Source organism: Mus musculus, chromosome 3 (genome assembly GCF_000001635.26).
Source record: "Mus musculus strain C57BL/6J chromosome 3, GRCm38.p6 C57BL/6J".
Classification (NCBI taxonomy): Eukaryota; Metazoa; Chordata; class Mammalia; order Rodentia; family Muridae; genus Mus; species Mus musculus.
The window spans coordinates 92,134,327-92,145,929 of NC_000069.6; the positions used below are offsets into that span (position 1 = coordinate 92,134,327).

The following is an 11,603-nucleotide window of genomic DNA, read 5'->3' on the forward strand; positions in this document are numbered from 1 at the left end:
CTGTGTTCCAGTACCTGATATTGGTCTCTTCCTATTCCAAGTCTTACAGTAGTACTGTCACAGCAGTAATGTTTGTATCATCTTCCCTATGATGCAGTGAAGGAAACTGAGGCATGATAAATAAGTAACTGATGTAAAGTTACAATGTTGTTTCCAGGTATATCTAGATCAGTGGTTCTCAACCCTCCTAATGTTGTGACCCTTTAAAATAGTTCTTCATGTTTTGGTGACCCCAACTATAAAATTATCATGTTGCTACTTTGTAATTGTAGTGACTCTTAATATAAATATATGATGTGCATGAAATCTGATATGTGACCCCTAAAAGGATCGAAATCCAGAGGTTGAGAACCACTGAACTACAGTGTAAACCCAGGCAGCGTGTTCTCTCTGTCTCTCTCTCCCTCTCTCTCTCTCTCTCCCTCCCCCCACCCCCGCTTTGTTTCCTAAGTTACATAATTTACCAAATACAAACATATTTAAGAATCACTCATACATTGCTCTAGCAGGGCTTGGCATTCTCTGGAAAGGCACCTTCCCTAAGTGACAAAGTGACAGGCAGAGCTGTGGGGTCCTCAGAGATCTCTCAGTGCCAGGGATTGCTTCCTAGCCTAGTACTGTATAACAAGCACCACGAAATAAAGCCTCTCCTTCAAGGTAACAGAAGTCTTGCACAGCAGAGGAACATGTTTACTTGTCAGTTCATGGTTTCACTTCCAGCCCCACAATGTTGTAGGTGGTAATGGAGGCCAGTGGTGGCAAGGTTGGTGTCATGCATTGCCCTAGCAGGACTTGGCATTCTTTGGAAAGGAACCTTCCCCTAGGTGACAGGTAGAGGCTGTGGGGTCCTCAAAGATATCTCACTCTCACGGATTGCTTCTTGGCCGAATGCTGTGTAACAACCACCACAAAAGCAAATCCTCCAAGGGAGCAGAAGTGATCCACAGCAGAGGAAGGTCTTTGTCAGTTCATGGTTTCACTTCCAGGCCCACACATTGTAGGTGGTAATGGAGGCCAGTGGTGGGGGTGGTGGAGTGTTGCCCATGGTGCCTCACTTTCGGGGTAGGCATGGAGAAGGACACTTGGGAGGGCAAGGCTTGACACATCCTTTTTGGGGGCATGATGGTGGACAACATGCCAGGGTACCGGAGCATCTTGGGCTACACAGTGGGGGACACAGTGGGGAAGTTGGTGTGGAACACTGCGACTGACACACCAGGGGGCATGGAGGACATGGAGGACATGGAGGACAGTTTGGTGATGGTGGGCACTTGTCTAGCGAACACTTTTCAGAGCAGCGTTGTAGCAGCTTGTTTAGACAGCTGGGCTGGCACTTGGTCTCGCACTTTTGTTCACATCTGGGATCACAATTCTTGAGACCATTCTTAGAGTCACTAGACTTATCACTTGACATTTCTTCCTTGGATATGTAGGCCTGAGAAGAAATGGGAGACAGAGTGTCACTGAGGGGCAATTCATAGGGCTTCTTCCTGCTGACTCATCCTGTTTTCTCGAGAAGCTTTCAATGTGTTCAGTCTCTGGACCATCTCATTAAGAGCTGTCCTTGTCTGTGGACTTGGGGTATGTCTAGATGCCTGCACTCTGATTTTCTCTTACTTTGTTTCCATTCTAGAGTAAGCAGGTGTTCTTAGGGGCCTGGAGTGTCCCAACAGTCATAAGACCCATAATTTCAATGTTGATATTTTTTGCAACCCCAAGTATTTAATGCAACTCATGTAAGCTATTATTTCAAGGAGTCCATAATTTTGATTGCATTGCTAAGAGCTTCTGTGGTTCAGCAGATCCCTGACAGGCCACTTCTCTCCACTCTGGAGACAGGTGGTTTCTGAGTAGGCTTTGGAACTGCAAGTACAGCTATGAGTTGTTTCATAAGCCACCCAGCCTTGATAATTGCTTTTTTTTTTTTTTTTTAGCTCTGGTGGACTGAGGTAGCAAGGCACTTGAGACTCTTCTTAGATCCCTGAACCATTCTAGAACAACACTCTCCCTTTCCCTCAGGAAGTCATCTGTTCTAGCAAACAACTGGGGAAAGGGAAGAAATCAAGAGAGAAGAGATTAAGTGGGGGATCTAATTTCTTGAAGCATGAAATATCATTTCCAGATGTGAATTAGTTTTCTGGTAAACACGAGGTAGGTCTTTTCCTATGGAAAGTTTGATTTCTAGATTTAGTTTTTAGTTTCTAACAACACTCAAAGTTGGCTTTAGTTGGTATACATGAAGAGGTTAGCGCAGGGCCATTGGAAAATTTCGCCAGACCCCGTCTCTCCTGGAAGAGACAGGTCAAAGAGCACGTAGACCAGAAGGAGAGGCTGAGTGAGGCCCCACTACCTCATTCCCTAAAGACCAATCAGTTTAAAGGGCAACTTGTTCTGCCAATCATATTGTGCCTAGCTACCGATGCTTTATTCCATCCCTGGAAACCATTTTAAAAACTCGTGGAACAGGCCACATGGGGTCATCGCCTCTCCTTTGGGTCTGGGACAACCCCACTGCACTGGAACAATAAATGCCTCTTGCTTTTTGCATCTATTCCCAGCTCCGTTTGGTTCACTCAGGGGGTCTCAGGTAAGCTACCACTCGCCGAGTCTTACATTTGTTGCGTTGGCAGGGAATTCGACTCCTTGTGGGAACACACTGGAGCGGTGAATCAGAGGTCTTGAGCTTTTACTCTGTTTTCTGTTTGTCTTGCTCTCTGTCAAAGTCTGAGTTTGTAAGTGTGTTTGAACTTTTGCTTGCAAGTGTCGAGGCACGGAGAGCCTATGGTGTCTGGTGCAGTGTGATGTGGTCAAATGCAAAAGATGTGCCTTAACTTGTAACCACGGGGGACTGTAGGATGATTCAACCCCCCTCCAACCCCCAACCAAGGGAGCCAGGAAGGCTCTGCTCCTTCTGGAAATAGCAAGACAGTATAGGCAGGAACCATGTCTTGCTTTAACCTGGTTTATCTGGCTCCTGCCGAGAGGCATCTGGTTTGCTTCCACGTGGCTGGAGCTGACTGAGAAAACTGTGTTGATTGTCTTTCTCTGTGTTCTTGGACCTGGATGCCTGCCTGTGGCAGGATTGGGTGATCTATGTGTTGATTGTTTTTCTTTGTGTTTGTTGGTATCTCATTTTGTGTTCTTGAACTTAGACTGACGACATTTTTTGACACTGGACAGAGTGAAAGACAAGTTAGTTACTCTCTGTTTCTCAACATGACCATAGGGACTTTTGACTTGCAGGTAATCAAAACAGTAGAGGAGAGAGTCTTTAGGCCAGGATCCTTCGGGCACCTGGACCAAGGGCCCCATATAGTTAACCTAGAAGAATCTAGTGGAGGAACCCCCTCCTCCTTCATAGATAAAAGCCTTTCTTTCCCAAGACCCACCTCAAAGGTTCTGACCATCAGGAAGAAGGAAGCTCAGGAGGAGGGATCTGGACCTGAGAAAATTTTGGTCCTCTCCAAGGCACTTCAGCAGTGGACCTGTTACTCTAAGACCCTCCTCCAAATCTCACTACCCTTACCCCCATGGCCCCACCAGCACTAGTATCAGTCCCAGGATCTTCAGCCCATAAGTGACTAGGGCTATTACACCTCCCTTTACTGGAGGGAGAAGAGAGAGACCTGAGAGCCACCTCCTCTAATACTATGGTGGCTGTCCCACTAAGAGTACATGGGCCTCTGAAGAAGGGCAATCAGGCTACGTAATATTGAGCCTTCTCTTTGACCAACTTGTACCCCATCCCCTTTTTTCCAAAGGGCCGGTTAATCTCTTTGAGACTGTTTTATTTATAATGCAGGAAGCCTGAAGCCAGAAAGAATCAATTGACTAGGCTGTTGTGGACAGCAGCCTTTCCCTGACTAGACCTAACTGGGACTTTAATATGGCAAAACGTAAGGGGCTCCTAAAGGTCCACCACCAGACACCACTGGCAGGTCTCAGGGGCTGCATGATGACCCACAAATTTGACCAAGGTTAAGCAGAGATCAGATGCTTCACCCACAGCCTTTCGAGAGCAGCTCATGGAGGCATTCTGCTAATACACACCCTAAGACCCCAGCAGCAAAGAGCATAAAACTACTGTGACAATGGCTTTTATAGACCAGGCTAGTAGAGATTTTAGGAAAAATCTTCAGAGGCTAGAAAGACAGGATAAGCCATTGAGGAATTTAGTGCAGGTTGCTGAGAAAGTCTACCATTACAAGGAGACAGAGAAAGAGAAGAATCAGAGAAAGAGAGAAAGAAAGAGAGAGAGAGAGGAAGGAAGGGAGAAAGAAAGGAAGGAAGGAAGAAAGAGAAAGAAAGAAAGAAAGAAAGAAAGAAAGAAAGAAAGAAAGAAAGAAAGAGCGGAAAGAAGGAAGAAAGAGAGAAAGGAAGGAAGAAAGAGAGAGAGAAAGAAAGAAAGAAAGAAAGAAAGAAAGAAAGAGAGAGTGGAAGGAAGGAAGAAAGAGAGAAAGGAAGGAAGAAAGAGAAAGAAAGAAAGAAAGAAAGAAAGAAAGAAAGAAAGAAAGAGCGGAAGGAAGAGTGGAAGGAAGGAAGAAAGAGAGAAAGGAAGGAAGAAAGAAAGAAAGAAAGAAAGAAAGAAAGAAAGAAAGTAAGAAAGAAAGAGACAAAGGCAGACAAACAGAGAAGGAATCTACAGAGATTCCAGGCTACAGTAGTTAGGGAAAGCAGAGAAGAGAGACTCCAACCAGAGAGAGACAGAAAACCCTTTGAAAAAGACCAGTATGCATACTACAAGGAGAGAGATCACTGGGCCTGAGAGTGCCCTAACAAACAGAAGCCAAGATCAGGAAGTCCCAGGCCATGAGAAAAGCACCCCCAAAAGGCAAAGGTCTTAAGCCCTGGGTGAAAACAATGATTAGAGGAGACAGGGTTGCAACCCCCTCCTTGAACCCAGGGTAACTCTGAGAGTGGAGGGGAAACCCTCTCAATTCTTGTTGTACACAGGGCTTCAACACCCCATCCTCCAAGCCAATGGCCCCATTTTCAAAAAAAAAGAACTCGGGTTCAAGATGCCAATGGCACCAAAATGTATTCATGGACCAGTCGACCTAGGGATGGGTCCGGGTATCCCATTCATTTATGGTCACCCCAGACTGTCCCTACCCTCTGTTTGGGTGAGACATACTCTCTAAAATGGGAGCCCAGATACACTTTCTGCCTGACAGACCACAACTAACCTGCTGAAAGCCAAGGTGACCTGGTTTACAGATGGGATCAGTTTCTCCATGAAGGTCAGAGATGAGCAGGTGCTGCTGTGGTGGACAGCACAAATGTCATCTGGGCAGAACTTCTACCCCAGCACCTTTACCCCCTGGCATGTTGATGCAGAAAGTGGAGCTAATTGCCCATACCAAGGCCTTAGAGCCAGCAAGAAAATCAACATCCACATGGATAGCAGGTATGCCTTTGCCACAGCCCACATCCATAGGACTATATGCCAAGAGAGAAGACTGATTACATCAGAGGAAACAAACTGGAAATCTTGGACTTCTTAGATGCTCCAATGAAGCCAGCAACTGTGAGCATTATTTCCTTCCCCAGGACATTGGAAGAGAAGAGACTCAGTGTCCCAGGGCAATAACCAGGCAGATCAAGTGCCTCGAGAAGTGGCTATGCAGGAGCCTATCCTGGTAATGGGCCTGCAGGAAACACCTGCTGGGAAATGGGACTGGATGAAGGGGTGGCTTCATTTAAAATATATAGAAGAAGAAAGAACTCAGATTGCTAGTCACCCTACCTACCAATTATTACCTAGAGAAGGAAGGACAATGGCACATACAAGAAGGGAGAACTATACTCCCCAGGAAGCAAGCAAAAGGCCTACTAGGCCAAATACACAGATGGACTCATTTAGTGGATAAAAAGCTTGTCCAAGCAGTTAAGGGATCACATATGTATATATGTATGTGTATGTATATATACATATGTGTGTGTGTGTATGTATGTATGTAAGTATGTATGTATGTATGTATGTATGTATGTATGTATATAGGACTCAGGTTTTGGGTCAGAAAGATAGTAGAACAGTGTAAGTTATGCCAGCAAGTGAATGCTTATGCAGCCAAAAGTAAACAGGGCAAAAGACCTAGGGGAGAAGGGCCTGGAGTATATTGTTAGGTAGATTTTACAGAAGGTAAATCAGAAAAATATGGTTACAAATTCCTTCTAGTGTTTGTAGATACTTTCTCTGGATGTGTTCAGGCTTTCCTCACCAAGCAGGAAACAGCCATGGTAGCTAAGGTAGCTAAGAAGATATTAGATGAAATTTTCCAGATGTTCAGAGTGCCAAAGATAATTAGATTGGACAATGGTCCTGCTTTTGTCTCTAACGTAAATCAGGGATTGGCAGAGATTTTGGGGACCAATGGGAAGCCCCATTGTGTGCACCGTAGGTAGAGAAAATAAACAGAACCCTACAAGAGACCTTGACTAAATTGACCTTGGAGACTGGCTTGGACTAGTTGACGTGCCTCCCCTTGGTCCTGAACACCCCCTACCATTTTAACCTGACCCCTTTTGAGATCCTAAATGGGACATCCACTCCTTTGACTCCGGCTCTTAATCTCCCCAGAGTGACATTTTTAGGCTGACAAGGATCTTATGCAAGCTTTCCAGATCAGCCACCTGGAATTGTGGCCTAAACTTAGTGCCATGTATAAGGCAGCTATCCCAGAGGTTCCACACAAGTACCAAGTTAGAGATTGGGTATATTTTAAGAGTCATTGTGTTGAACATTTGGAAGCAAAGTGGAGTGGGCTGTTCCTGGTGTTGTTGACCAACCATACCTCCATTAAAATGGATGGAGTAACTGCCTGGGTTCACATAAGATCAGCACCTGCACCTGATGTCAACTAGATAGCAGCCAGACACCCAAGCAACGCCCTTCTGTAAGGGCAGAGAAACCATGAGATGGCTATGGTGTATCTTCCAGCGCTGAGCCTTGGCAGCCTCCACAACCCTATAGGATGACTTGGCTGGTGCTCTCAGCCACTGATGGTGTGGATTGGTCCACTACCTGCACTATATCTGGGGGCTGGACCCTGACTTTGATCTCTGTGTTTTAACAGTGGGCCCTGACTTCTGGGGTGTCGCTGCCCTAGAGACAAAGGGGGAGGGATTGCCTGATTATGGGGGATGAGGGACTTGTAAATCTAAATCATGTCCCCAAAGTGGCCTTGGAGGGTAGGGCTTAGGGTGCAGACACCCAAAGTTAAAAAGTGTCCTTCGAAAAACCCCGAAGTGTGCCCCCGAGATGAGAGAAGCTAGCAGCAGACCCATCAGTGTTGGGGGGGGGGAGCAACCATTTCTTATATGCTCCCAGGAGATGGGAAACATCAGGAAACACATACTGAAGACCATCCCAAGGGTAATTAAAGATTCAATGGGCAAGGTGAGAGAAGGATTAGCCAAGCAGAGGAGAGAGAAAGATCAGAGTCAGGGCGAGTTCCAGTCTTGGATTAATTCCTGCTCTTGGACTTAACCCTCATATCCACCTTGTTAGGACCCCTAATTGTTCTACTATTGTTGACTTTTGGCCCCTATATTTTGAACCACTTGGTTGCTTTTGTTAAGGAATGCATAGGTTAATAAATACAGCTAATGATCTTAAAGCAGAAGATACAAAAAACTAGATAGAGAAGACCAGCAATAACTTCAGGATTGAAGTTTTCACAAAGAAAAGGGGGAAATGAAGAGGTCAGCTCAGAGTCATTGGAAAATTCCACCAGACCCCTCCCCTCCTGGAAGAGACAGGCCAGAGAGCACGTAGACCAGACAGGAGAAGCTGAGTAAGCCCCTACTACCTCATTCTCTAAAGACCAATCAGTTTAAAGGGTGCACTATTCTGCCAATCATATTGTGACTAGTTGCTAATGCTCTATTCCATCTAAAAACTTAAGAAATGGGCCCCCCTCCCTGAATTCATCACCTCTCCTTTGGGTATGGGAGGACCCCAGTGCGCTGGAACAATAAATTCCTCTTGCTTTTTGCATCGATTCCTAGCTCCATGTGGTTTACTCAGGGGGGTCCCCGGTAAGCTAAAGGCTCACTAGAGTCTTACACATGTTTGATTTTATTTGATAGAAAGTATAATTTATGAAATGTAGTTTAAAAATTGGTATGACTCTCTGGGGAGGCAGCTCTTTAAATGAAACTCTAAAATGGGTAATGCTCACTCTAGTCCTTGTTATTCAAAATAACAAGAAATTTTAACAAAACAAAACCCTCCCAGCTCTACTCAGTATTGGAGTTGATACAGCTATATTTAGGACAGAAGATGCACAAGAACAACCATAATCATTGTCCAGATGCAACTCACCCCTTTCTGTTGGTAGTGAAACTGACAAGCAGTCTACTGAGGTGGATGGTAAAGCTGTGCTTGGGAAGGTGGACTTTTCCTCTCGTTCCTCTGCTGAGCTCTGGGAAGCTGGGGGTAGGTTGGGGATCAGCTCCATTTATGACATCATTACAGCATCATGAGTAGTGAATGTTGGGTGACTTCAGGACTTCTAACTCAAGTCCTGGACATGAGAATCTAGCTATGATTACTCAACTCTCTGTCTAGACTTTTCTGATCTCTTAAATTAGATGCTGAAAGAATCAGGCTACTGTGAAGAATCCTGAGTGCTGAGGGCAGAAGGCTCATTGCTGCTAGGAGTGGAAAAGCTGGCTAATTGTCTGCCTGTCTGTTCCCTCCTTAGATTCTCAGTCATTTCCCCTGCATCTCCTAGAAAGTTTGTGGGATCACTCACTCACTTCCACTCTTTTTTACCCTGATTTTATTAATAGGAGGTTTTGAAATCTCTTTTATCATCTCATATTTGCTAGCCCAAGTCCAAAGATTATTTTTAGCGATTTTTCCAATGTGTCTGTATGAATTCTTTTTCTCTTGTTCTCTGTCTCTGTCTCTCTCTGTCTCTCTAGTGTGTGTGTGTGTGTGTGTGTGTGTGTGTGTGTGTGTGTGTGTGTGTGTTAGTGATGGGAGATTGTTTTTGCACTCAGGGAGCAGTTACCTGTTGATATCTAAGGCTCTTCATTATAAGCAGTGAATCTAACATTCCTGATTACTACTGATCAGTCTAATTACTGGCATATCATCCTGTGTATGGAAAAACCTCTCAGAGGTTTTTTTCTGGCTTTGTCATAGGCCTAATCAGGGAAGTTTATAGTCGGGACTGAGGTGCATTTGAGCTGCAATAGGAGGAAGCTGGGAGAACACGTAGTAAATGAAGTTTGTCAGAGACAGGGCAAGAACTTAGTCCCAGAGTCTCATCTTGCCAGTCACAAGTGGCTGTTTTTTAATTTTATTTTAAATTTTTTATGTGCCTGAGTATTTTACCTCCATGTATCTCTGTGCACTGCATGCATATCTCATGTTCAAAGAGGCTAGAAGAGGGCATAAGAATACCAGGAACTATAAGTACAGAGGTTGTAAGCTGTCATGTAGTTGCTGGGAACTGAACCCAGGTATTCTGAAAGAGCAACCAGTGCTCTTAACTACTGAACTATCTCTTAAGCCCCACAAGTGACTCTCTGCTAAAACCTTGGTATCATCATACCTCATGTATCAAAACCCTGACAATAGAGTGTGGTGTGGGTTTATAAGTAGGGTGGTAAAATGTAAGTGAGACCATTTTACTTGAAAAGGCTTATAAAGGTGTATGCAACTGAAGGAAGGCTGTGCTGGTGGCACACCATTAGTGCAGATGAGAGAAACATCATCACACAGGTCAATTTCTGTGGAGACATTAAGAAGAAAGTGGAGATGACTCAGAAAGAGGAGAGTGCTATAACTCTTGAAAACTGAAAAAAGGTGTGTTTTCATTAGAAGGATAGGTTTTTGAGTCTCAAAATGCTGAGAATGGTTGCAGGGGCACCTCTTCAATGATCACTGGAAACCTAGCCTTGATTGTGCCATTGAGCTGACTTGAGACTTTGAATTTATTTTAACCCAAGAGTCTTCCACATGCCTTAGTTCAGAGACAGGATTGAGGGAGAGGAAAGAAAGGTGATGGGGAGAAGAGAGAATCATAATTCAGAAAGAATTATGGTCATAAGCAATTAATCCAAACATGCCTAACGAGAACACAGAGGTTGGGGGTATTTGACTGCTTGGGATAAATGGTATTAGAGACATAATCTCAGTGCAAAACACTCATTTTCTTCTCTCTGTAGTTTGTTATGAATTCTATTTCTCCAAAGCTGTTCCCATGTCTATTTGGAGAAGCCAAGCTCCACCCGCTGTTCAGCTCTAGACGCAGCTAGCTACTAATCTGGATTTGAAGAAGGCAAGTCATTTTCAACATTGGTGTCAAAGCTGTGGTGATTTTTACTAGCCACAGTCATCTTCCACTTTCGTCCTTTCCTCCCTCCAGTATAGCTCAAGAATAATATCTAGTGAACTTAAAACACAGCACAATCTACTCATCTTATCAGCCTTTGAAACACTCATACCTTTTTAAACCTGAGCATATAAGGCTGAGCACACAAATACACTTATATACAAGGTCTCAGGTCAGCTTAGCTCCATTGGTGTTGCATTTGGTATCCCTGCTACCAGGCTCACACTGGGTTTCAGTTTTGTGGACAACTGGCTAGCAGCAGTTACTAATAGGATGACACACAGCGTGCTTCTTAGGTGAAGGGGTCTCAGGAGAACAGCTGCAGGGGATGATGAGTAAGTGCCAAAGTCTAGCCGAGACTTGGTTAAGAGCTAGGTGGGACCTTGGTGTCAGATTCCTAGGTTCAAATCCTGCCAGATTCCTAGGTTCAAATCCTGCTTTCATCCTTTACATCCTTAACACATCATCCCTAGTGATATACTTGTTTAAGATAACATGTAAGTTACATTGAGTTCCTAGTCTTATTACCTACACGCTAACCATTGGATAGCTTCACTGTTTTCAGGGTTGTAAAGGTCAGAGAAACATCAAAAGAAGTCAGTGAGTATTCTGTATATTTACTCCCAGTGTGCTCCCTGGGTTCTTCTGGATCTCTTTCTGTCTCTCCCTCCCTCCCTCCCTCCCTCCCTCCCTCCCTCCCTCCCTCCCTCCCTCCCTCCCTCCCTCCCTTCCATGTATGTTTTATATGTGCATTTTATGGTTGTGTACTTACACAGGTATGTTTAGTTTTGTGTGAATGCGTATGCCTGTCCAGGCCTTCCCCTCTCCTCCCTTTCCCTCCAATCCTATCCTCTGTACTCTCTCATTCTGTTCACTCCCCTTCTATCCCTCCCCTCCTTCCTTTCTTCCTTTCTTTCTTGATTTATTTATTATTATATCTAAGTACACTGTTGCTGTCTTTAGATGCACCAGAAGAGGGCATCAGATCTCATTATGGATGGTTGTAAGCTACCATGTGGTTGCTGGGATTTGAACTCAGGACCTTCCGAAGAGCAGTCGGTGCTCTTAACCACTGGGCCATCTCTCCAGGCTCGCTCCTTCCTTCCTTCCTCCCTCCCTCCCTCCCTCCCTCCCTCCCTCCCCTTCCTCCCCCCCCTCCCTCCCTCCCTCCCTCCCTCCCTCCCTCCCTCCCTCCCTCCCTCCCTCCCTCCCTCCCTCCCTCCCTCCCTCCCTCCCTCCTTTCTTTCTTTCTTT

General features: G+C 45.0%; 1 protein-coding gene across 1 annotated transcript; it reads right to left on the bottom strand.

The window, feature by feature from the left end:
• Positions 1 to 667: 667 nt before the first annotated feature.
• Lelp1 (late cornified envelope-like proline-rich 1) lies at positions 668 to 8,428 on the bottom strand. The gene is made up of 2 exons (NM_027042.1): positions 8,327 to 8,428; positions 668 to 1,435 (listed from the first exon to the last, which is right to left on the bottom strand). Exon 2 carries the CDS (start codon positions 1,412 to 1,414, stop codon positions 1,052 to 1,054), a length of 363 nt encoding a protein of 120 aa, NP_081318.1. The 5' UTR covers positions 1,415 to 1,435; positions 8,327 to 8,428; the 3' UTR covers positions 668 to 1,051.
• Between the last annotated feature and the right edge of the window lie 3,175 nt (positions 8,429 to 11,603).

Coding starts and splice junctions, on each gene's coding strand:
- Lelp1 (NM_027042.1), bottom strand. CDS start 1,414: ATGTCAAGTGATAAGTCTAGTGACTCTAAGAATGGTCTCAAGAATTGT.